General features: G+C 55.0%; 1 protein-coding gene across 1 annotated transcript; it reads left to right on the plus strand.

The window, feature by feature from the left end:
- Positions 1–1,772: 1,772 nt before the first annotated feature.
- Positions 1,773–17,236, plus strand: LSM4 (LSM4 homolog, U6 small nuclear RNA and mRNA degradation associated). The gene is given in 7 exon segments (XM_086682596.1): positions 1,773–1,796; positions 3,120–3,195; positions 3,198–3,295; positions 8,168–8,209; positions 11,436–11,534; positions 14,536–14,719; positions 16,541–17,236. Coding segments are annotated over 7 exon segments (615 nt in total). The 3' UTR covers positions 16,633–17,236.
- The last annotated feature ends 8,960 nt before the right edge of the window (positions 17,237–26,196 follow it).

Genomic DNA, 26,196 nt, shown 5'->3' on the forward strand with positions numbered 1-26,196 from the left:
TTGCTGCAAGGCCTTGGCATAGAGTGGTTCCCTTCCTTTGCAAGATCTCCTTGGTATAAAATTTCGGAAATGGCTTACTGAAGGACGCGACACGTCTGTGGATTTTGAGACCTAATTGGCCAACAATGCCAATGTTTTCCCCACTCGAAAGGAAATATATGTGTACAAGTTTCACCACCACTTTGACAGCATGGGGTCTTACAATTCTTCAGCCCCCCCCCCCCTTTTTTAGTGTAGGGTAGAGTGTTTTTGTTAATTTGACAAGTACCTTGACCTTTACTCTTTAGGTTTCTGCTGTCAGAAACACAACTTATATTTATTTTATTTTTATTTGCGGGGTGGGGTGCAGAGGGGGAGAGAGAGAGAGAGAGAGAGAGAGAGAGAGAGAGAGAGAGAGAGACGATCCCAAGCAGGCTCCACACTCAGCACAGAGCCCAACTTGGGGCTAGATCCCCACCCTGGGATCATGACCTGAGCTGAAATCAAGAGTCCACCACTCAACAAAGACACCCAGGCGCCCCCAGAAACACAATGTAAAGTAGACGGGAAAAAAAAAAATTGCATTATTGGTTCAAGGGATAAGGAAAGAGGAGGATTTATGAAGCATCAGGTACAGCTGGATCCAGGATTAAATACGGCCAAGATTCTGAAGTCGAGATGGGGAGGTCTGTACTTGACTCCCGCTCCAGTTCTGCCGGTTCAGAACCATCCCAGGGGTGCCTTCTGATTCGTTGAGCCTGGGTCACGTGTCCTTGATGAACAGCAGGGACTTGGCTGACAGCGGTAAACAGGGGCCTACAAGTCAGAGTTGAGAAGGCTTAAGTGGGCAAGCAAGCAATGACAATGTGACACAGACCAGGTAGTGATTCAGTGCCAGCTACTGAAGTTCAAAGTGTAAGAGAAGGGACGATTAGATTTGGGGGGCTATCACGGAAATGTTCGCAGAGCACCTATACATTAGTGTACCTTATGCCAACTGCAGGGGACCGAGTCCAAACTCCAAGAGAATTAAGCAATAAAGGACAACATTCTGGGCTCAGTGGAAAGTCACACTTCATGGCTTCAGGTACAGCTGGATCCAGGGGCTCACACCATGCCTCCTTCCCCACAGAGTAGCTCTTGTGGAGGTTGGATTCTCCATGCAGAGAAAGCATCGTCCAGAAAACCAATCCTAGTCTTAAACTGTGTCACTTTCAACAACCTCCATGGAGAGCTCTCTTGGCCAGCCTCAGCGTCCCTCCCACGGGAGATCCTAATGAACCTTGGCTGGTCACATGCTCCTCCTTTAACCAATCATGATGGGCCAGGGGGATGGAGCCTTCTATTCTGACTGGCCATCCCTATGTTAAAAGGGCCGACAGGGGCGCCTGGGTGGCGCAGTCGGTTAAGCGTCCGACTTCAGCCAGGTCACGATCTCGCAGTCCGTGAGTTTGAGCCCCGCATCAGGCTCTGGGCTGATGGCACAGAGCCTGGAGCCTGTTTCCGATTCTGTGTCTCCCTCTCTCTCTGCCCCTCCCCCGTTCATGCTCTGTCTCTCTCTGTCCCAAAAATAAATAAACGTTGGAAAAAAAAAAAAAAATTAAAAAAAAAAAAAAAAGGGCCGACAACAACTGCAGTGACTGCAGTCTGCCACACGGGGTCACCCAAGCAGAGTTTTCAAGGATGAACAGGCGTTTGCCAGTTGGGCCAAAGAAGAAGCTGCCAAGTACAGAAGTCGAGGAAAATCAGAAAGGAGTGGACCAGCCTGTGATTTTCTTCCTATTTCCACCACCATGCTGATGCCGAGACAGTTCATGGTACCGCAGTTTCTGTTGTTTACCTTAATCAGCCTTTTTAACATTGGCAAACAAGGCTTGGCTTGTCATTCTAATCCCTCTAACCCAGTGGCGTATCACTATTAGTCACCTACCAGTGTCCTGCACACAACCCAGACCCCACCAGCACCCAGGCCTAAGCCAATGCTAGATAAGGCTTGAGTATATACCCCAGCTGCTGCCCTGACCCTAGGTGGAATCACTATTAAGACACCAGCTTTTATGCTGTCTCCTTGAGGTCTCCAGCTGGACTGACCCCCAGTTGCTAGACTACTGCATTGACTACTCATTGGTGCCCCCTGCAAGGATCCTACCCTCCCTTTCTCAGCCTCCACCTCCAATAGGGGTTTCCTGGGGTCACCCTGTTGATAGGCTCTGTGCCCTGGAGTCTTCAAGGTTGGTTTCCCGGGGTGGAAGGACCCCAAGCTAAGGCTTGAAGGACAACTGTTGATTCAGCGCTCCCAGGTGCCTGGCACTTTATGTGGCTTCCATATTTTTTCAAGCCACACAGTAACCCTGGTTGGTAGAGAGGATTATTTCGGTTTTTAAGGAGGAGGGGAAAGGGAATAACATGCCTGACTCAGCTCATTTATAGCAGCGCTGGGCACCCAGATCTCCCTCCCTCACCAGGTCCTACAGAGGAGATTTTAGTGGGAGGTGGCTAGGCCTATGTGTTCCCATCTTTTTCTGCTCAGGTCTCTGAGGCCTGATGCAGGGGAATTTTTATTGAGAATGTGATCATCAAGGCCTCCCCAAGCAGGCTCCAGGAAATATAGGGCCTTCTTAGCTGGAAGAACTTGGCCCTGGTCTTGATAAGAAAGGCTCTCATGCCAATGCTGACACTCAGGACACCTGGAAAAGAGTAGTCACTGAAGGAAGGCACCTACTGCTCACTTAGAAGCTTGAAGGTCAAAGCAGAGGAAGGAACCCTTGATGGTCACCCAACTGAGGCTCAGAGAGGCACAGTCGGGATTCCAACCTACCAAAAGACGTGCCTGGGGCGAGGCTCAACTAAAATAACTAAAATCTGAAGTGTAGGAGCCCTAAGGGAGGCATTAGACACAACCCAATAACCACGAAGCCTCAATTTCTTCCTTTGCAAATTGTGGCAATATCCGGCTTTGCCCACAGCGCGGAGCCCAGGAGAGCAACGAGAGTTTCACCTGCGCATGCGCCTTTACCCACAAGGCCACTGGCGCTGGCGCGCGTGGCTCCGCCCCTTTTTCAGCACTCACGTCGACACTTTACGGCCCTTTCTCGTATTCCTCCAGCGAGAGCACAGCCAACCTTGTCCCTCTTGTCTAGCCGACCCCTCCCTACTCCACGTTGATTGGTTGCTCTTCCCTCGAGCCCCGCGCTGACTGGCTCACGTCGCTGCCACTTCATTTCAGCTTAGTGGCGCGCGGCAGGGCGGCTACCGGCAGGAGCGTGAGCGGCGGCGGCGGAAGTGGTCGGCTAGCCGGCTCCCCGCCGACACCATGGTGAGGGCTGCGCGGCTGCGAGGTCTCTCCGGGAGGCGGGGGACGCGGCCGCCGAGCGCCTTCGGGGCGGGCGCTGAGGCAGGGGCGACGCGGAGCTAGCGTGCAGCCAGGGCCTCGATTCTGCCCCCCGGCCGCAGACGAGGGCAGGGAGGTCTCCCAGGGCACCCAGCACGTCGCTCTCAGGGAATTTAGAATTGGACGAACGTGTACTCATAATACGTCTGCCTAGCTGCAGTCTTCCCACCTTGCAGATGGGGAAACCGAGGCCTGAGAGAGGGGACCCGGCAAAGGGTCCGGTGAACGCCTTAGAGTGAGTTCGGGCAGGGAGTGGCTCCAAGTGCATCCGACCTAATACAACTTCATATATTGGAAAGGTGGAGCGACAGGGGGCCGATCTGAGTTCTCAAATTAAGCCAGTTCTGAGACTTTCAAGACCTGCAAGGTTCTTAGAATGTTAGCACAAGTCTTCTGTGCCACTCGTTTTCAGGCTGAAAAAAACAGGCCCATAGAGGAGATTTGCCTTCTCCCTGGATCACGCAGGGTGTCGTTTCTGGAGAAAGGGCATTTTGAACCACGAGTGGAATCACTGCACCCTCCCAGTTCACTGAAGGAGAAACTGAGGCCCTGACCGGAAACCTCTCCAGAACCATGCTGCTCTCGCGTCTGGAAGTTCTGGACTTAGGCCAGAGAGTGCCTGTGCCTTCAGTGTATAGACAGGGAGGTGCGCCTGGCTGGCTCAGTTGGTAGAGCATGCGACTCTTGATACTGGGTGTGAGTTCAGGCCCCGCGTTGGGCGTAGAGCTTACTTTAAAAAAAAAAAAAAAAAAAATGTGTAGGGGTACTTGAGTGGCTCAGTCTGTTGAGCGTCCAACTTTTGATTTTGGCTCAGGTCATGACCCCAGGGTTATGGGATGGAGCCCCGTAGCTGAGGATGGAGCCTGCTTTGGATTCGCTCCCTCTGCCCCTCTTTTTGCGTGCTCTCTCTCTCCTTCTCAAAAAAATAAAAAATTAAAATGTGCGGACAGGGAAGCAGGACCACACAGAAATTAAGAGCCAGGCCTCCTAAGGAGAGTGCCTAGCCCATGAGCACCAGTCACCCTCAGGGTTAGGGAAGGCTTGCACTAAATACTGCTGGCTGTTACAGGAATTGAGAGAAGGGAGTGTGTTCCTCTCTGCCGGAGGGCAGAATTGACCTGAGGGCATGGGCGGAACCGGAAGTTTCCTTCCTCGTTAAGCTCCCTGGAGGCAGGATCTTTGACTTTTATCCCTGATAAGTTGTTGCCTGAGCCTAGAACAGTGCTTGTGGAAAGACTTATTTTTTCAGCCTGAAGAATGTTCACGAAGGGACAAGGCATGACACACTGCCAGTTCCCTGTGGTCATGGTGGGGCCGAAAGCAGGAGGTCTGGAGGGTGGATCCATGACAGCTTCCTGAATTGGGAGCCTCAGGAAGCTGTCAGGTCTAGCCTTAGATTGGTTTAGACCTGAGAACCAGACCCCAGACATTCTGAAAAAGCCTAGAAGAAGGGAGGCTCTTTTCTGAACTTTTGACTTTCCCAACTCCAGATGGCCTGGTCTCCCCCAATGGTGTCCTGCCCTGTGCCATCTCCCTGGTCACCTTCAAGAACTTCTTCCCCACCGAGTCTTTTAGGTTCTCAGGGATCTTCCCCTTCCTCTAGCCTCTGTCTCCGGCTCAGTTTAGGGATAAAGATCTGGAAGATGGCAAGATGTGGACACTGCTCCCGGCCATTGCAGCCTTGGGGGGACTGTTCCGATGCCACCCCTCCCCACCTGAGCCTCGCCTTTTCTTATCTGTGGGGTGGGGCAGTTATTCCACCCACACCGCTTGCCTCCCTGGATGATGTGTGCATTTTCTTGTGTATTTGTTCAGCAAATATTTACTGAGTCCCTCTCAAGTGCCTGGCTCCAAGCTCGGCACTGGACAAAGTCCACACCCTCTGAGTTTTCCAGTCTAGCCGGGGAGACATAATAAACAAGATAATTAGAGACTGGCTCTGTCCTATAATGGAAGCAGCAGTGGGTGGCCCAGGTGGAAATCTCAATCCCTAGACGAGGTTATTATGAGGGCTTGGCCAAGAGCCTTAAGAAGTGATATGGGAGCAGCTACCAGCCTGGGGAAGGACAGCTCAGGCAGAGGGAACCTGGGGAACAAAGGTCGTACAGCACAAATGGGTGTGGCTTGTGAGAAACCGAATGGTCCAGTTTGGCTGGAGCTGGCTTGGCCTTGTGACCTGCCTGGGGCCTGGATGTGCAGGGGAGTGTTGGGAGCAGGTTTTGGTGCCTTCTGTGTCTCAGACGCCTTCTCAGCTGCTTTGTGAATAGGGCACTGCCAATGACAGCCGAGGAAGCCGTGGCTTCTCCAGGGCTGTGGTGCCAGTGGCCGGGACAGGGGAAAGGCCAGCGCCGGCAGAGAAGCCTATGCCTGGGTGGCTCAGTTAAGTGTCAGGCTCTTGATTTCGGCTCAGGTCCTGATCTCACAGTTCCGGGAGTTCGAGCGCTGTGCTGATGGGGATTCTCTCTCCTTTCTGTCTGCCCCTCCCCCGCTCACGCTCTCCCTCCCACTCCCTCTCTCTCAAAAATAAATAAATAAACTTAAAAAAAAAAAAAAAGCGGGGCACCTGGGTGGCTCAGTCAGTTGAGGTCAGCTCAGGTCAGGATCTCACGGTTTCGTGAGTTCCAGCCCCACATCTGGCTCGCTGCTGTCAGCCTGTCAGTGCAGAGGCTGCTTCGGACCCTCTGTCCCCCTCTCTCTCACCCTCCCTGGCTTGTGCTTTCCCAAAAATAAAACAAATTAAAAAGAAGCTGCGTATGCCGTAGGAGGACCCCTGTGGGTCCCCTGCTGACGGACATCAGCTTGCTTTCATGGGCTTTACCAGGATCTTGCTGTGTGTCCCTGGAAGGTCCCTCCTGCTCTGGCCGCTGGTCCCTCATCTAGAGGGGCCTTGGCTGCACTTCTCTCTGCCTTTCAGTGCTGACGCCATCTTCTATGCCTTCCAGGGCCAGCCTGGCCCTGCCCCCTCAGGTAATCTGGGAGGAAGACCCGAGCGTGTCACCCTGGTCCACGTTCCCATTTTGGACACAAGATAACAGGCTTGCCCAGGAAAGCCTGGGGCTTCTCCACTGTAAAAGGCGACCGAGGCTCGCGGCCCCCACGTGGGAGTCGGAGCCTCCTGTTTTTCCATGGCTCTCTGCACCCGGGCACCATCGCACAGATGAGGGCACAGGAGCTGTATAGGTTGTCTCTTTGGGGCCCCAGCCTGCTTGCCCGCCCTCCTCTCAGCAGCCACCTCTTCTCCACGTGGCCCCTTCTTCTCTTGCCCTTCCAGGAAGCCAATACAGGAAGTGGGCTTGGGCCTGGCTTCCTGCCGGCGCTGGACCTCCTCTGGGCAGCCCTTCATAGAGAAGGTCTATGGGATGTGGGAATCCCCGCTCAAGTCTTTCCACTGGGGCCCGCCTGTGGGGGTTGAGGGCCATTTCTGGCCTCCGGTCGCCACCACCTGGAGAAGCAGCTGCCCTGCGTTGGGAGGGTGAGGGCAGGCTGAGACTCCCCTGCAGAGAGCTTCTGGGGGGCAGGGTGACTTCGGATTCCAAAACTGCCAGGGCAGGGTACAGTGAAGCTCCCATCCCCCGTGCTGAGGCAGTGTCTCATCCGTGGGACCCTCGGTCCGGAACCTTCATCTGGTCTTGCCAGCTGGCCTGTCATTGAATCCCGGACCCAAGCACTGCCACCCGAGGTCACCCTCCTGGAGACCAAGAGGCAGGCCCCTTAGTATGTGGGTCGTGATTTGTGCACCCAAAATGAGAAGAGCAGATTTTTTTTTTTTTAATATCTTGAAAACTTTGTGTGGGGGCGCCTGGGTGGCGCAGTCGGTTAAGCGTCCGACTTCAGTCAGGTCACGATCTTGCGGTCCGTGAGTTCGAGCCCTGCGTCAGGCTCTGAGCTGATGGCTCAGGGCCTGGAGCCTGTTTCCGATTCTGTGTCTCTCTCTCTCTCTCTGCCCCTCCCCCGTTCATGCTCTGTCTCTCTCCGTCCCAAATAAATGAATAAACGTTGAAAAAAAAAATTTAAAAAAAAAAAGAAAACTTTGTGTGGGTGATATTTCAAAGAGTGCATCTTTTATTTGCCGTCACTTGTAGTAATGACAGATTTTTTTCTGGAATGTTTCTTCCTCCTACCTGATGGAGTGCTCTCTGAAAACCTAGCTCAGACGTAGCCACCTTCAATCAAGGCTGCTTGGCTGCCCTTTGAGGTGTGCGCTCGGCATGAACTGCCTTCCAGCAAATGGGGTCAAGCCAGGCTCTATCTCTTACTAGCTCTATAGTGCCCAGCAAGGTCCTCAGTCTCTAAGCCTCAGTATCCCCATCTGTAGAGTGGGTGTGACAACAACCTCACTGAGGATGAAGTTGAAGGAGCTGCATTTATTCACATGGATGCATCTCAGAGACAGCAGTTGAGTAAAAAACGCAACCAGCGGTAGGACCTGTGTGCTGTGATGCTACTGATAAGCACGGAGGGCTGAGCCCTTTCCTGTCGAGGGTGTAAATATATGCAACATGAGTTGTAAAGAAATGCCCTTGGTCAGCCCCAAGACCAGGTGACTGCTGCCTCTGATCTTGGGCAGGAGGGAAGTGTTCGAGATTTTACCACACCAGGAGGCAGCGTGTGTCCTGGGGTTGGGCAGAGTTGGGAGCACGTGTCTTCTATCGGGGGGTGAGGGATGCATGCTCCCGCACCCCCAGCGCTGTGATGAGCTGGCAGATTTGTGGGACTGGAGTCCCAGCCGTGCCCAGAGGCCAGGGCTCCTTGGTGCTGATCAGACAGACAAGTCACGTGCCTTTGTTTGCCTTACAGCTTCCCTTGTCACTGCTGAAGACTGCTCAGAATCATCCCATGGTGAGTCCATGTGGGTCGGGGCAAGGAGTTTCAGTGGGGGCCAGCCTCAGAATGGGGGTGGGGATACTGGGCAAAGGGTGAGGCAGACCTGCCCTCCTAACCCTCTTCTGCCTGTGTCAGGACCTGGGTTAGTTCTGCTGCTTATAAAAGTAATACATGCTTATTAAAATGTCGAACACTGGGCCACTTGTGTGGCTCAGGCAGTTCAGCATCCGACTGTTGATTTCGACTCAGGTCATGATCTCACAGTTCATGGGATCGAGCCCTGTGTCGGGCTCTGTGCTGACGATGCAGAGCCTGCGTGGGATTCTCTCTCTCTCTTGCTCTCAAAGATAAATAAACGTTTAAAAACTTAGGGGGAAAAAATGTCAAACACCATGGGGCACCTGAGTGGTTCAGTGGGTTAAGTGTCCGACTCTTGATTTCAGCTCAAGTCACGATCTCAAGTTTTGTGGAATCAGGCCCCAGGTCAGGTTCTGCGCTGAGTACGGACCCTGCTTGGATTCTGTCCCTCTCCTTCTGCCCCTCTTCTGCCCCCTACACTTACACACACACATGCTCTCTCTCTCTCTCAAAATAAATAAACTTTTTTTAAAAATGTCAAACACTAGAGATACATAGAAACTAGAAGCTCCAGGGGCACCTGGGTAACTCAATCAGTTAAGCATTCGGCTTCAGCTCAGGTCATGATCTCATGGCCCTTGAGTTCGAGCCCACATTGGGCTCCATGCTGACAGCTCAGAGCCTGGAGCCTGCTTCAGATTCTTGTGTCTCTCTCTCTCTTTGCCCCTCCCCTGCTCATGCTCTGTCTCTCTCTCCTTCAAAACCAAGTGAACATTAAAAAAAACCTAGAAGCTTCTCTTCATTAACCTTCCCAGCAAATTAACTATATCTTTGATATATGCACATCTACACTTTTTTTTTTTTTAAGTAGACTCCTGGCCCAACTGGGGCTCAAACTCACAAACCCAAGGTCAAGAGTCACATGCTACACCTACTGAGCCAGCCAGGTGCCCTGCACATCCAGACTTTTAACATACGTGTATAAACATGAATGTACTTTTTAAAAATATACATGGGATCACATAACACGTGTTTTTTCCCTAAATGACTTTTGCCCATAATCATACAGTGTGTGATATACGTCAGTATATTCTGTTCTCTCTTTTTTACTGAAATATAATTCATAGACAGTTCAATCTTTTTTTTTTATGTTTATTTACTTTTGAGAGAGAGAGTGTGTATGTGCATGCACAAGCAAGCAAGGGTCAGAGAGAGGGAGACAGAAGATCCAAAACAGATTCTGCGCTGACAGCAGAGAGCCTGATGTGAGGCTGGAACCCATGAACTGTGAGATCATGACTCGAGCCGAAACCGGCAGCTTAACTGACTGAGCCACCCAGGCGCCCCTGAACCCTTTTTTTTTTTTTTGAAGTTTTTACTTAATTCATTTATTTATGCAATCTCTACACCCAACAAGGGGCTCAAACTCACAACCCCGAGATTAAGAGTCACATGCTCTTCTGACTGAGCCAGCCAGGCGCCCCTACCATTCAGCCTTTTAACACATACAACTCAGGGGTATTTAGTACATTCACAGTGTTATAAACAACCACCTCTGTGTAGTTTCAGAACAATTTCATCACCCCGGAAGGAAACCCCATCCCTGTTAACAGTGACTCCCCTTCCCCCAGCCCCTGGCAACCACTAACCTGCCTTCTGTCTCTATGGATCTGCCTCTTCTGGACGTTTCCTAGAAATGGGATCATACACTGTGTGGCCTTTTGTGTTTGTTTTCTTTTACTCTGCATGATATTTTTCGAGGTTCGTCCACATTTTAATGTGTATCAGGGCTTCGCTCCTTATGGCCATGTGATACTCCTTTGTGTGGACATACCACAGTTTGTTTATCCATTTGTCTGCTGATGATGGACATGTGGGTGGTTTCTATTTTTTGTCTTTTTGGGATTGTTTTGGCCGCAGTGACATTTGTACACTCGCTCTTGCGTGGATGTTTGTTTTTATTTCTCCTGGGCAGGTACCTGAGTTGATTCTTTTTTTTTTTTTTCCCCCGAGTTGATTCTTTTTTAAATGTCAGCATATTTTCAGAATGATGTGCTACTACTTGTGTTTTCCCAAAACACATTAAAATAGACGAGCAAGGGGGCGACCGGGTGGCTCAGTCAGTTAAGCGTCCTACTTCAGCTCAGGTTGTGATCTCACGGTTCGTGAGTTCGAGCCCCGAGTCAGCCCCTGTGCTGACAGCTCGGAGCCTGGAGCCTGCTTCGGATTCTGTGTCTTCCTCTCTCTCTCTCTCTCTGCCCCTCCCCTGCTCATGCTCTGTCTCTCTCTGTCTCTCAATAATAAATAAATGTTAAAAAAAATAATAAAAAAACACAAAATAAATAAAATTTTAAAAGAGAAGGCTATAAATAAATAAATAAATAAATAAATAAATAAATAAATAAAACAGACGAGTAAGTAAGCATTGGATGGAAAAAGACTTTCCAGACCCCCAAAGCTCACACATGTGCCATCAAAGAACACCTGCCCCTGGCACACCTGCCCGGACCAGCTGAGGTGTGCCTTCCCAGCTGTCATGAATCAGTGGCCACTGTTACCCAAACCTCGCTGGTTCCTTTAAAGAAAGATTTGTAGAGGATTTTTTGTGGGCTTGTTTGGTTTTTGTTTTCTGTTTTTTTGTTTGTTTGCTTTGCACAAAAAAAATTGGTTTCGGGGCACCTGGGTGGCTCAGCCGGTTAAGCGTCCGACTTCGGCCCAGGTCATGATCTCACGGTTCGCGGGTTCGAGCCCCGCATCGGGCTCTGTGCTGACGGCTCGGAGCCTGGAGCCTGCTTTGGATTCTGTGTCTCCCTCTCTCTCTCTCTGCACCTCCCCAGCTCATGCTTGCACTCTGTCTCTGTCAAAGATAAATAAACTTTAAAAAAAAATTTTTTTTGGTTTCATCATAGAAGTCTAAGATGCCCAGCAAAACATACAGAGTATGTAAAACATGTCGCCTGTAAGATGGGCCACTGAGACCGGGGGTCAGGGGGTGGGGATGTGTGTGTGTGGACCATGTTAGGCACCATGTGCTGTGGCTGCTGGGTCCCAAGAGGTGCTAGGATGTGTCAGAATGAGGCCCGGGCCATAGTCCCGTAGCTCTTAGAAGTAGGGCTGCGTTTCCCTTGGGGCCCATGGCTGACTTGGGGCCATTTCTTTTCAGCTGGTGGAGCTCAAAAATGGAGAGACATACAATGGGCACCTGGTGAGCTGTGATAACTGGATGAACATTAACCTTCGAGAGGTGATCTGCACATCTAGGGTGAGTGCCCTCGTGCCCTGAGTCTGCGCCCACTGCCTGGGGGCCTTCTGGCACAGCTGGTCAGGCAGGGCCAGGCTCTATAAGAACTGGGGCTTATAGAGCCTCGGCGCCCTCAGGGGAGTGAAGGCCCCTCCCTGCCCTTGTGGGACGACATCTGCCAGGTCATCCCGCCAGGGTAAGGCTATGGAAGAAGTCGGGCTTAGGCAGGGCGGGGCCCGAGTGACTGGTCCAGGTGTGGTGGGGGCAGATGTGCGGGCCTCCAACTCCACCTGGTGCCCCGGACTTTGCACCTATGGGGATGCTGCCCCATCCCCCCACCTCTGGTGCCCATCCTAAACAAGAAGGACTTAGGCCTAGGGGGCACTTCTGGTTACAGATCCCTAGTGTCCAGGTAGGGCGGTGGCCTCCAAGGCAAACCTGACCTTCCTTGTCAGCCTCTGCTGCCTTTGGTCCTGGTTGTGTATATCTCTCGCCAAGCAGGCCAGGGCGATGTGGCCATGGGATATCCAGGCCACCAGGGGGCGAGGGCAGCCCTGTGGCCCTGTGGACTAGGAAACTTGTTTACCTCCCAAGGCCTCAAACCAGGAAGTACAGGGCCAGGAGGACCCCTGGATGGGCCAGGACTGGAGGTCTAGGGTCACAGGCCTCCCCAGCCCTCAGGATGACCCACAGAGCAATGAGAATGATGATAGTGGTGAAGGCAGGGCTCTCTACTGCTAACCTGTGTTGGGGTTTGCCAGGGCTTTCCTTCTGCCTCGATTCCAGTCTCCATCCCCCTTTTGGCAACAGCCCCCTATGTTACAGGTGAGGAAGGTGCCGGGGGACCATCCAGAATGGGGCTGTCTTGAGCCCGTGGGCAGGTGCCCTGAGGCTTGCCATCCCAGAGTACAGCAGAGCACTAGGCAGCCCGTCTTGCCCCTGGGCCGTCCTCCTGGATGGTTCACACCCCAGCAGGCAGAGTGGCAAGTGTGACCGTCTCCCCTCACCGGTGTGGCTCTGTGCCCTGCTTCTTGTGATGGTACATTGTGGGAGGTGTCCCGCTAGGAACTTTCTCCGGGTTTCCATGCCGCTCTTCTGGCAGCAGGTGTCTGGGCAGTTCCAGTGTGGCTATAGCAGACGCTGTCACAGTGCATAGCCGAGCACGTGGCCAGTAGGTCTGTGTCCACGGCCGGGGCCTGGAAGCAACCGCCAGTTCTCAGGGCAAGGTCAGCCTTGACCTCCACCGCCAGCAGAGACTGGACCTGTGGGTCCTCCTGGGTCGTCCTCCCTTTGTATCTACTGGTTGGAAAGAGAGGCCGGTGTGAGGTTCAGCGTCCTTTGGGCTCTCCGGCATCCTCATCTGTAAACATGTGGTAGCAGCACCTCCCTTGGGCAGCAGGCAGCATGGGCAGGATACAGACACCCCAGGGGCCAAGAAAGCACTGGAAAGCTAAGGTTGCTTGGAGGGTGGTTTCAGCTCAGGCTGCTCAGCTCTTGCCAGGGAATGCAGAGTAAGCTCTGGTTCCTGCAGGGAGTGTGCTGGGCCCAGCCCGTCCTTGGCTAAGGGAAAGCTGAGCCCTGAGCAGCCAGTCCCAGCCCTGAGCTTCCATGGAATCATTCTGTTTCTGTCAGGCTGTACTTTGCATCCCTGCGGACTTGGCCCCTGGCCTACCTTTCCTGGGAGAGGAGTGCCCCGAGACCTCATGGGATTCCTGTGCGGGTTGGGGGCTTGTGCACACTCCTGGGAAGAGTTGGCCCCCAGACATTCCTTTTGGCCCTTAGTTTTCCATTTGTCATGTTGAGTACTTCCACTGGGCCAAACCGGCCTGACCCAGGCACTGCTGGGAAATGTTATGCATGAGGACTGGGGGTTTCAAGGAGGCTGGGAAGCAAGGCCTGTCGGGGGTCAGAGTTAGCCAGACATGGAAAAGTGGGAACAGCATTTGCAAAGTGCTAGAGGCAAGAAGCCCACTGTGTGTTCCAGAAGTTTCCATCTGGAAGGCACGTCATCGAGAGCTGAGAGAGGGCAGCCAGGGTGGGGCTAGATCTCAGGCCCTTGGGAGCCACACTGAGGAGTTTGGACCTTGTCCTTGGGCCAAGGGGGCCCTGATTGGGTTCTGAGAAGGGAAGTGTCTTGGTCTGATTTCTAGGGATGTGCAGGGAGGAGAGGGCTGCCAAGATTTCTGGCTCAGGGTACCAGGGGTGGGGCTGGAGAACTAATCTGAAGGAAGAGGCCCTGGGCTCCTGCCCAAGGGCAACAGGAGGGGGTGTGGAGCAAGGCCTTGTGCTGGTCACAGGGTACAGGGCGGGGGGGGGGGGGGGGGAGGGCAGGCAGTTGACATCCTAGGACCTGCAGCGTTGGCATTGCTCCGGAGTCTGTGACTTTGCAAGCCTCCTAATCTCTCCAGCCTTAATTAGCTCCTCTGAAAACTGGCATCATTGGTTGCCGCCTCTGGCCAGCCTTGCCACCCCCTCCCGCCCCCTTCACCGGTCACACAGAGTCTCTATCCCACTTACTTGTGTCCCACACCCAGCTCAGAGCCTGTCAGGAGACATGTGGATGAATGAATGAGTCAGGGCAGGAGGAGAGGGTTCCAGAAGGTGGGTTCTAGAAGGCTGGGGGCAGGAGAGTGGAGGGGCTGGGCCATGGCCAGGCCGTGGCAGTGCCTGGTACGTAGGGCCACAGCCTTCTCTGGGCTGTGGGCCGCAGGTAACAAACCCTGTCCCACACTGGAGGACAGGTCGAGAATGAGGAAGCTATCTCATGTGATCCCCTGACTCTTCCTGTATAAAGGGATACCAAGGGTCTGGAGAGATTCCACTGGAAGGCAGCTCCCCCACCCCCACGTCAAGTCCAGGACTGAGAACTACGCAGGGGTGATTGCAGGTGCAGGGAGGCTAGGACTGTGGCCCAGGTGGGAATGCGGACATGAGGGACAGATGTGCCCTGGCCATCTGTACCCCCTCTGCAGGGACTCCCCCCATGCTCCCCAGATCTGAGACTCCCCCTTCTCTCACACAGGATGGGGACAAGTTTTGGCGGATGCCCGAGTGCTACATCCGTGGCAGCACGATCAAGTACCTGCGCATACCTGATGAGATCATCGACATGGTCAAGGAGGAGGTGGTGGCCAAGGGCCGTGGCCGCGGTGGCCTGCAGCAGCAGAAGCAGCAGAAGGGTCGAGGCATGGGGGGTGCTGGGCGAGGTAGGCCTTTCTCTCCCCTTGTTCCCCCCGACCCCTCCAGCTGGCTAGGCCACGGGGTCTGCCCGGGCCTTGCCGCTGAAGGGTGGCTGCAGCAGCACGTGTCAGCCATCCCGTCCCAGTGTTGACATTCTTGGGTGGTGCCGTCACGGTGCCACAGGCCTGGCTCTGAGCCCCCTACGTAGAGCTGGGGGTCATGACTCACAGGGCTCTCCTGGTGCTGCTGTTTGCTGCCTGCCCCAGCCCCACAGGCCCAACCCAAGGAGCATCATGTAGTCCTGGTGGGTGGTGCTGACCCCCCTCCTCCCCGACCTGGGCCCTTCTGCCCGGCAGCAGTCCTCGGTGCTCCCTTAACGCTGGGTCCAGCTCAGCCGACTGATGCGGTGCCTGTGCTGACCTGGGACTTGAGGAGCCCTCGTCTGATGCCCACCTGCGGGTCCTGGCAGGTGCTCTGGGCATGGCGAGGCACCTCCCCAGCTTCAGGTTCCCCTCTGCAGAGAGTCTGGGGGCCCCTGCCTCACCAGGCTGCTGGTGAGAATCCCAGCTCAGGGCCTGGCGTGAGACCCTTCCCTGCTGTCTCTCCTTTATACAAGGAAAAGTTCATGCCTTTTTGATCGACTCCCCTCACCCTACCCCCAACCCCGGGATTATAAATCTGGCTTAAAATTCAATTTGTTGTGCAGTCAGCTGGGGCCTGAGCCCAGAGGCCATCTGCAGACCCCCCACCCCCCCACTCACTCCTCTTGTTGAAGGGCCCTGGCTTTGTCTCTTCCATCTGTAGGGGCCTTCTGTGTGCCAGGCCTAGGTCCCCCCACACACACCCCGGGGGCTCACAGGCAGGGCCAGGACGGACAGAGTCAGCCTGGAGCCTCGAGGTTCCCGTGATCATCAGGAGTGAGCCAGAGGGAGGAGGCGGAGAGGGCACTCCATATGGAGGGTTACCAAGGCCTGGGGGTGAACTGGGCCTTTTCCATACCTGGGGGCTGGCTCTTCGTGCTGGGGGCCACCACTGTTGAGTGAGCTGCCCAGGGGAGCAGAGACTGAGGGAGGAGTAATTCCTTGGGCCACTCTGAAGAGAGAGGCCATGGGACCCTCGGCGGCAGCTGGAAATCTCACGGTGTGTGACAGAGCTGGTCTTGCCCGTGAGAGGTGAGGAGAGGCAGCTTCTGCGGGCATTGGCATCAGTCCCTGTAGGGCCCGCTGCGGGTTTGTGGCGGAAGGGGGACTGTGGGCACCTTTCTGTGTCCCCATGCTGCCCTGGTCCTTCCGGGTCCTCCCTGGGTGGGGTTGTGTTCTATCCCTGACTGCTCAGCCTCCTACACAGCTCCTACCTCGGGCTCCACATAAAATGTCTTAGAAACACAGCCCCATCACTGGCCAGCGGGGGTTAGAGGGCAGAGAACTCCCTTATCCCCGCCCCCAGGCTGGACACACAGAATCTCCCAACGGTTTCTCTCCTGGGCCAGTGGGTGTGGGCGGTGCCGGGAAAGAGAAGCCTGGGTCCTCAGAGCTGGGGGCCTGTGCCCCTCCCCCTGGGCTGAGTGCTGTCCCTGTTCGGGCTCTCGCTCCCCTCCTCCTGGAAGCCATCTGGCTCTGTCCTTTTGATGACTCCCCCCTACCCTGGCCCCAGGCCCTCTCCCAGGAAGCCCGCCCCAAGCCCCCGTGTGACTGGGAGCTGACCTCTGTCCTCCCTGCCATCCCTCGTACCCCTGGGGAGCTGGTCTTGTCCCTTGTCAACACTGAGAACTTTCTGGAGCACCACCCCACATCTCAGCTGGACTTCCAGACCTGGGTCTGCTGCAGCCCCCTCCTCTGTTTTCACAGGTGTGTTTGGTGGCCGGGGCCGAGGTGGGATCCCAGGCACAGGCAGAGGTCAGCCGGAAAAGAAGCCGGGCAGACAGGCGGGCAAACAGTGAGCCGCCCCTCGTCCCCCCGAGACTGAGCTGCCCCTGAGCATCTCTTGCCGCTCCCTGACGCTGCGGTCCTGCTCTCCGATTCGGGAGTGTGTTCAGAGCAAAAAGAAGAGGCAGGTGTTGGGGAAGAGCCCCCGTCCCTCCCCGTCTGTCATTTTGTGATCCTTTTTACGTAAGTCCCCCCCCCCACCCCTTTATTTTTTAAAGCCAGCAGTTCTACAGTTGGATATGTTATTTGGTGTTTTTGGTTCTGTGATGCCGCAGCTGAGTCGATTCCTGGAAGATTCTGTGTCTAATATGTCTTTAAAGCCCTCGCTCTTGTTTTGAGGGCGGGCGCTTTCCAAACAGGCTTATTTTGCATTTTGAGTTGGATCCTCCTGTGGTGAACAGACCGGAGGTTTTTATTTTAAGCTGTTTGCACTGAGATTGACAGCCTTGGGAGTTTCCTGAAACACGGACCTCAGAACTGCCTTTTGAAAACAAATACGTAGGAACGTATGCCGCCACAGAAGCTGTTCCTGGGACGTTGCTGCGCCCTGCCCCTCTGCCTCCTCTCTCCCTGTTTGTGTTACAAAAATAAAAAACAAGTACAACTACCAACTGCAAATTCCTAATTCCTTTTGAGCCATCGGGCACATCTAGAGTGCGGTATCCTCAGGAAATCACAGCCCCACAAAAGAAGTTTCCTTTCGAGGGTTGCTGCCTGTCTCGCCAAGGGGAAGTATTTCAACAGGACACTGGTTCCGTGTCCCATGATGTCCTTTTAAGAAAGAGGTGGCTGTTGTCTGGGCGGTGGGAGTGGCCCTCCAGCACCAGGTCTGCCCGTCATCCCTCGGCCCCTTTGCAGAGAGAGGTGATGCGGGGAAGGGGGGGGAGGGAAGTCCCAGGGAGGAGCCAGCGTGATGCCCACGCAGCCCATCCTTGCCACCAGTGTCCTGCCCTCCGCCCCTGCTTTGTAAGCACCATTCACACCAAGTTCACCGAGAGAAGCTGTGACGAGCGGCTGCCTCCAGCAACGTGCGAGGAACCCTGTCATGAGGCTCTTATCTCCTCTCCCAAGTTGGGGCACAGACGTGATCTGCCTGGGATGTTGAGCCAGCACTTTTGTAAAATGCTTCTGTGCCATTGTCAGCGGACTGATTTTCCTTGTTGTTACAAGTGAGGGGAACCGCGGGACAGCCTGGTGCTGGGAGGCAAGACGGGGCACCAGCCGCTTCCCACCAGAGCGGGTTCTCATCGTCACGGTGTCGAGACCCGTTCTCAGGGGTGATCAGCATCCAAGGTGCTGCCTGAGACAGAACTCCACTGGTTGGAGCTGCCGAGGGCTAGCCAGGCAGTCTCGCAGGTAGCCACATCCGAGACTCCTCAGCCCCTCTCAAGATGTGCTCTTGCCCTGCCCCAGGCCACCACCGTTGCTTTTCCCTCGGGCGCCCCTCGTGGGACCTGCGGCAGCCCGAGTATGTGTCGAGTGTCAGAGCAGCACTCTGGCGCGGACGGGGGACAGGGCATGGAGGCAGAGTGGAACCCGGGGGCGCCTGGCAAAGCCCCAGGCCCAAAGAGATCACATCCCTCAGAGACGTGGGCTGCGGGCTGGGGGTGGGGGGTGGGGGCAGGAGCCAGAAGGACCGGTGGGAAGGGAGATGGCCGGGTTCTCAGCTCCCCTCCCCCATGGCCCCGGACTCACAGGCCCATAAAAGCCTGTGGGGCCCCGTCTGGAGAGGCTTTGATGAAAGCTGGGGTCAGGTGTCCAGCAAGGCTGCGAATGGGAAGCCCTTTGGAGTCCCCGCCCCTTCCTGCTTCTCGTAGTTTGGTTTTTCCTCCCCTAACCTAGCCCTGCCCCCGAGAACAACGAGAACGAGAACACGCCTTTCACAGTTCAGGGTCTTGGGCCCAGGCTCTCCCTCCCCCCCACCCCCACCACGGCTCTGCACTGGGGCTCAACGCCGGCACCGGCACCGGAGACAGCCTGCGTAATCGCGGCTTCCCGCGTGTGTCGCCAGACATGCCAGCCGGCCCTGACCTTTCCAGCCAGGCAGCCCGGGCTTGCAGCCCAGTCCCCTCCTCGCCCTCCCGTGACGTGAGCCGCCTCATCAGCCCAGTCCGCTTAGGTGCAGTGGGTTTCCGGAAGGTTCTGTCTTTTTGAGCTGGCTGTCGGGACGGCCCCGTTTTTCAAAGCTTCCCGGTTGGTTTCGAGAAACCAGCCTCGGCCCCCTCAACAAGAAGAGAAACCAAAAGAGCCCGTCTAGATCCTAAGCAGTGGGCCTCGATTTTTCCACCCCTCTGATGGTTGTCGGCTGGGACCTGAGCCCTCGTCAGCTGACCGGTGCGTGACTCGGGGCAAGTAGGACGCCTTCAACGTAGGTTGTTCCCGGTTCCCAAGAACCAAGGACCTCCTACCCCTGGCGTTTGCTCCAGTTCCCATCTGAGCGGAGGTGTGACTCAGCCTGGAGCCCAAGCCCTGCAGGGCCAGCCTTGACGGCCCTGGCCCCTGCTTGCCTGACTTGGGGCCAAGAGTCCATCTGGGGGACACGGATGCGGCCAGCAACCCGAAGCATCCGTCCCGCAAGGCGGCAGCGGGCGGGGGGAAGGGGGGGCATCTCTCTTGCTTCCTGCGCCACCCCTGTCTGCACACACACCGAATGCATCAGCGTGGAGAAAAAGAAAGCAAGAGTGGGAGAAAGGTGGTCAGGGCAGGCCAGAGGGTGACATTCAAGAAAAGGAGGAAGCCAAGGGAGCGAGCCATCGAGGGGAAGAGCATTTCAGACAAGGGGAAAGGCCTGTGCCAGTGCAAAGACCCTGCACAGAGTGGTGACAAGAACAAAGTGAGTGGGTAGGAAGTGGGGCAGGTGCAGGCCCTGAGCAAGATGGGAGGCACAGAGGGTTCTGGAACAGACTGAGACAAGAGTGGAAGCCAGGAGACTAGGAGGAGGTTGGTGCTGGGGGCTCGGCCCACAGTAGAGGTCACAGATGTGGAAAAAGAGGGGGCGGGGGGGGCGCCTGGGTGGCTCAGTCGGTTAAGTGTCCGACTTCAGCTCAGGTCATGATCTCGCGGTCCGTGAGTTCGAGCCCCGCGTCGGGCTCTGTGCTGACAGCTCAGAGCCTGGAGCCTGTTTTGGTCTGTGTCTCCCTCTCTCTCTGACCCTCCCCCGTTCATGCTCTGTGTCTCCCTGTCTCAAAAATAAATAAAATATTAAAAAAAAAAAAAAAAGAGGGGGCAGGCATGCCATGAGGGCCCAGGCAGAAGGGTTCGTCTTTCCTTAGGAACGCCAGGATGCTGGGATTGAAGATTTCCAGAGAGGAAGGGGTGGCCTCAGCGAGGGAGGCATGTTCAAATCCACTCCCGAAGGTCAAGAAGCCACTGTCCACGGGAAGAGAGGAGGGAACAGGTGGAGGGAACCGCAAGTGAAAAGCCCCCCAAGCTTATGTGGCTTGTCACGGCCGGGCAGAGATGAGGTCAGGAGTTATCAGACCCCGGGCGCCTGGGTGGCTCGGCTGGCTAAATGCCCAACTCTTGATTTCAGCTCAGGTCATGATGTCTCATGGTTTTTGAGTTCGAGCCCCTCGTCAGGCTCTGTGCTGACAGTGCAGAGCCTGCTTGGGATTCTCTGTCCCTCCCTACCTGCCCCCACCCCCACCCCCAGCGCATGTGCTTATGTGTGTGCTCTCTCTCTCTAAATTTTTTTTTTTTCAACGTTTATTTATTTTTGGGACAGAGAGAGACAGAGCATGAACAGGCGAGGGGCAGAAAGAGAGGGAGACACAGAATCGGAAACAGGCTCCAGGCTCTGAGCCATCAGCCCAGAGCCCGACGCGGGGCTCGAACTCCCGGACCGCGAGATCGTGACCTGGCTGAAGTCGGACGCTTAACCGACTGCGCCACCCAGGCGCCCCGTCTCTCTCTCTCTCTAAATAAAAAAATTTTTTTTTAAAAAGCATTAAAAAAAAAAAAAAAAAGGAGTCATCAGACCCAAGCCGTGATCCTAAAAACAATCCAGTGTGTGCCAGGTAGCTCCCACACTCAGGCACAGAGAGGGTGAGCCACCCGCCCCCAGGTCACACAGCTCCAGAGGCTCCTCCAAGCTCCTCCTTCTGTTGCCTCCTGGAACTTGGAGGATCCGTTTACCTTCTCCTAGTTTAGCTGTGTCAGGTATGGAATCAGGAGACAGGAGTCGTTTGGGGTGGGGGCGGGTGAGGTTGGCACCTGCTTTAAAACTTATTCCCCTGACTGTAGCCTCCACTGATGGACTGGGTTCGAGATACACCAAATGTTTGGCAAGGGTTACCCCACTGTGCCTCCACCTCCTTGCTGGTCACAGGGGATCACAGTGGCCTCTACCTCACAGGGGTTGTCGGGACGATTACAAGGGGAAGGAGGCTTGGTATACAGCAAGCGCTCCATACAGACTTGCATGCGGCTCAGAGGGGAGCTTCACTCTTCACCGATCACCTGTAGAGTGTCGGAAACTCCTCCTGGGACTCTCTCCGTCTCTATAAGCCTTGGGCTCAGTCCGAGCAGCTCACTGGGGGGACCCTGGCGATGGTGCCACATGCTTGGCTTGGCCAGGCCACCGTCCTCCTCGCCCCGGAGGCCAGCACTGATTGCCTGGCCCAGGCTGGTGAGTGGTCACCTGGAAGGCCCCCGGTCCTGCCCTAAGAGCCCCCTCCCAGTCTGGGTCCAGCCACCCAGCGGTGACTCACCCTCGTCCGTCCCGCCTCCACTGGAACCAGGCACCGAAATAGTCACCCTGCTCACCCTCGGGGAGTGGCCGTGGAAATATTTCAGGGCTGCATTCAGTGCCTAAAAATACTCAGTGCGTCCTCCTGCGTCTTCCCCTCCCTCATTCCCTTCTCTGTTCCTTTGAAAACCCTCCCTGTAGGCCCCCCCCCCACCCAGGGCCTGTCCCTCCACACTGTGCCCCTCTGGCATGTTGAGTATCCCTGGCAAGCAGGGCTCGGGGATGTCCCTAAATGCCCAAGTGCGTGTGGATGATGGTGAGGTGGCCTCCCTCCCTCCCTCCCACTCTCCCTGTCGCCATGGAGAGCCTCGACATGGTTTCCTCAGAAGCTTCTGGAAAGGCTGTCTTTTCCACAAACCCCAGAAGACTCAGTTCCTGGAGAGGGAGCCTGGGGGCACAGCAGTGCTGTCCAGGGAGATCTTCATTACTCAGCAACTTTCCTTAAAAATTCAAAAAATGGTTCTTGCTGTTTGTGTTCATGAGACAGCTGGAAACAGGAGAGGGCTCCCCAGCTGGATGGAATCCATTGCCTCTCCTGCCCACTTGCTGCGGGACCCCACTAGCTTGGAGGTCCTTCTCCCTCCCCCCCCCACCCCGGAGAGTGCAGACTGACCCTCCAAAGGCAGGGGAATGTCCTCAACATCATCCCTATCCACCACTCTGACCTTTCCAGTGATTGGAGGGGGGGGGGGGGAGGGGGCAGAGGGACGGCAAATGGTTAGACTGCAGCTCAGACCCCAGAGTCTGATCCAGCTCCTAGGTTCCCCGGAGCCTCCAGCTAGATGGAACAGCAGGTGTGAAGGCTCAAGGGCAAGTGCATGCTGGGCATCTTGAAGTTGCAGTAAGCTGATCATTATTAACTGAAGTACACACTTTATTCAGATTTCCTTAGTTATCGCCCAATGTTCTTTTAAAAATTATTACTGATGTAAGATTCACTCACACAAAATTAACCATTTTATTTTATATTGAATGCTTATTTGTTTTTGAGAGAGCGAGACAGAGACAGAGACCAAGCGGGGGAGGGGCAAAGAGAGGGAGACATGGAAACTGAACAAGGCTCCAGGCTCTGAGCTGTCAGCACAGAGCCCGACGCGGGGCTTGAATGCACGAACCGCGAGATCATGACCTGAGCCAAAGTCAGACGCTCAACCGACGGAGCCACCCAGGCACCCTGAAATTAACCATCTTAAAGTGGACGATTCGGGGCGCCTGGCTGGCTCAGTTGGAGGAGCACGCGACTCATGATCTCGGGGTTGTAAGTTCATGGCCCACATGAACTTCATGGCCCACACTGAGCGTAAAAATCCCTTAAAAATAAAAGTAAAGAAAAATAAAAAATAAAATAAAATAAAGCGAACGGTTCAGTGGCATTTAAAATGGTGTTGTGAAACCGTCACCTCTCTCCAGTTCCCGAACATTTTCATTACCCAGAAAAAGACACCCTGTCCGGTTACCAGTCACCTCCCACTCGCTCTCCCCTAGACCCTGAACAACCACTAATCTGCTGTCTGGGTCTATGGATTTGCCTGCTCTGGACATTTCATATAAATGAAATCATACAACAGGTGGCCTTTGTGTCTGACTTCTTTCACTGAGCACGACGTTTTCAAAGTTCATCCATGATGTAACTGTGTCAGGGCTTCATTCCTTTTTATGGCTGAGTCGTATTCCTTTGTATAGCCAGATCATATATTGTTTATCCTTCAGCAGCTCATGGACATTTGGACTATGTTTTAAAAAATTTTTAATGTTTATTTTTGAGAGAGAGAGAGAGACAGAGCGTGAGTGGGGGAGGGGCAGACAGAGAGGGAGACACAGAATCCGAAGCACGCTCCAGGCTCTGAGCTGTCAGCACAGAGCCCGATGCAGGGCTCGAACTCACGGAGTGTGAGATCATGACCTGAGCTGAAGTAGGGAACTTAACCAACTGAGCCACCCAGGGCGCCCCCCCCACCCCCCGCCGCCGCCCCGGACTATTTTTAAGGAAATGTTAGTTGAGCACTTACTCTGTGCCAGGCGCAGTTCTAAGGACTTAATTCCTACTCCCAACCCCCTCTATAAAGTCTTACTTGTGAACACCATTCCCATCTGTCCATTTCACAGCGGGCAAAATGAAGGCAGAGATAGGCAGACAGGACACCAAAGGAACCAGACTCTCTCTTAAGTCTTTATACTCTGGAGATGGGCGTAGAGACAGATAATAAGGAAGCCAAGAAATAAACAAGATAAATGCCAGGTAAAGACCTTAAGGGTTTTCCAGGCAGGGAGAAAAACATGTGCAAAGGCCCTGAGGTGGGAATAAGCTGGTGTGTTGGAGGAAAAACACAGAGGCTCATGTGGCTGGAGTGAATAAATGAGGGGAAGAGAGGAAAGGGGATACATGGTCTGGGGGTGGGGGCCTGGAGGCGGTGGGATTGGGGAAGGGTCTGGGCTGTACTCTGGGATGGGGAGATAGAGTCTGAAACAGATAGTGGTAGAGGAGACAGACTGGGAGCAGGAGGGAGAGAAGGGGCCTCAACTTCCCAAGGCCTTGGCCCAAGAAGCCACAGAGGCCTCATCATCGTCACCTGCATCGCCCCAGCCCAGATCCTTCTCTGATACCTTGAATGCTGGAGCAGAGGATGACTGCCCTGTGCTGAGAACAATGTGGGCGCATAGTAGGGGCTCCATAAATATTGGGTGGATGGGTAAATAGAGGGATGGACAGATGAGTGGGTGGGTGGGTGGATGGATGGATGGATGGCTGGATGGATGGATGGATGGACATATAAACAGATGGATGGGGAGATGAGTGTCTTGAAGGAGGAAGATGTGGTACCCAGGTTAGTGTGATAAAATAGCGTCTCCTACCTTCCAGCAGGTGATTGGGTAGGGGTGAGTGGAGAACTTCATCCAGCCATGCTGGGGTCTCACCCACCCTTCTTCAGCTTCAAAAGAGGTCCCCCAGAGTGGAGGCTGGAGGGTGGGGGTTGGGCAGGGCGCCATGAGCACAGGGGCGGGCTGGCGGGTACTAGATGCTGCTACCTGCCTCTGCCTCTGAGTCAGCGTCGCCATGGCAACGTGGGCCCTGCCGGATGCTCCTCCTGGCACATCCCCCATCACTGCAGCCACCGTCATGCCTCCTTGAAGGGGGCAGGCGCAGAGGGGGCAGCTATTTTCATGCAGGCTCAACGACCACACTGTTCACCTTCCCCTGTTTCCCTTAACCCAGTCTCCTGAGCCTCCTCCTTTCTTGCAGAGCTTGTAGCCAAAGGGTGAGAGGGCTGAGGGCGGTTGGAGAGCCAGCCCCAGCCGAGGAAGGGTCTCTTTGCTCTGCCTGGGAGGGGGCCAGGGAATGTCTCCTGAGGCGGGTACTGCAGGTGAAGGAACGTTATGGGCACGTGTTGGAAGGCTGGACCACAGGAGGGGCAGAGCTAGGTGGTAACAGGAAGACAAGCCAGAGCAGGGAGCCACAGAGGGTGAGAGGAGGCCAGGGTGGCACCTGCGGAGGACAGAAGACAGGTCCCTGTGGCTCTGGGCAGCGCCTATTCCCCCCGAGACTCCTCTGCATCCTCTGAAACATGGGCACTGGTGGGGAGACTGAGGCAGGGAGGGTTGTCACAGGCTCCCCCTGGGCTGGCAAAAACTCCAATGAACTGCTGGTGACCTGGGTGTCCCTGTGATCCTCCTACCCTGTCTCCCCTCTCCTCACCCTACTCTAGGCCTGCTTCTAGATTCTCCTCCAGCACATCATGCATTCCTACCTCAGGACCTTTGCCTGTGCTATTCCAGCTTTCAGGAGTCCGGCCTTCCCCGGTCCCCCCCTTCCCCTGTGCCCCTTTGGTCCACAGATGTCACTGATCCTCTGCACATCCCCCTGAGATCTCTTCATAGCTCCTGTCACTGCCTGACGTATTACCCATTTTTTCAGTTGCTCGCACCCCAAGAATGTTGGGCCCCTCTCAAATCTCTCGTTTACCCAGCTCCACAGTGGCAGTAGTCATCGTGCGGAGGGACAGGGGTCCCAGGCAGTGGAATGGCTGTGTCTGGGTCCTGTCTACCTGACCCAGAGCTCTAAGGACAGGGTGGGAACGTGAAGTGACCTACAGCTCCCTGGTCAGGGTTGACCCTCAGTTCAGGCAACAAGGCCCTGTCAGAGGTCAGCGAATAGTGGGCAAGCCAGCCCAGGGCCAGGAGCCAGTGAGGGCGGGGCTTGCCCTGTGGGCCTCCAGCTCCTGAGGTGGCCTAGGAGTCCCCTATCACCACACATACTGATGGTTCTCAGGGCCACTGCGTCCCCCCCAGTCCCAACCGTGCCAGCCTGGGATAGTTACTCTGTTTTCCTTGTAGCTATTTAGAGGGCCACCTTTCCTTCCTCACTAGTTAGTTCTAGTCCCCAGCCAAGGACGGAGAATCCCATAGAAAATACTTGAGTGTTTCTCTCTTCCTCTTCCTGCTGTCTCTAGCCTTCTCCAGCTGGTGTCTCTTCTTAACTCATTTGTCTCACTCTCTCTGGGTCTCTGGCTGTTTCTGTCTGGCTCCAACAGACTTTTCCTCCCTCCCTCCCGGCTCTCTCTCCTTCCATCTCCTTCTGCCTTTCTCCCCCTATCTCCCTTTTCTCTCGGCTATTTCTAGGCCCTGGCCCTCCTATCTGGAGGCCCTGATTAATAATCGGCTCTTGCCTAGAGCTTCGGGCCTGGCCCCTTAGCCTCGATTTACCCGTCCGTCAAATGGGCTTGTCCTGGGGCCTTAAGCCAGGAGCGGAGGGGGACTGAGCAGCGTTCCCGCTTCCCCTCCTCAGCTAAGGGAAGCCCTCCTGGGCCCGGCGGCGGGAAGGGGTTAACAGCGA

This window comes from Puma concolor, chromosome A2, assembly GCF_028749965.1.
Source record: "Puma concolor isolate L17-30 chromosome A2, mPumCon1.1.hap2, whole genome shotgun sequence".
In the NCBI taxonomy this organism is placed as follows: Eukaryota; Metazoa; Chordata; class Mammalia; order Carnivora; family Felidae; genus Puma; species Puma concolor.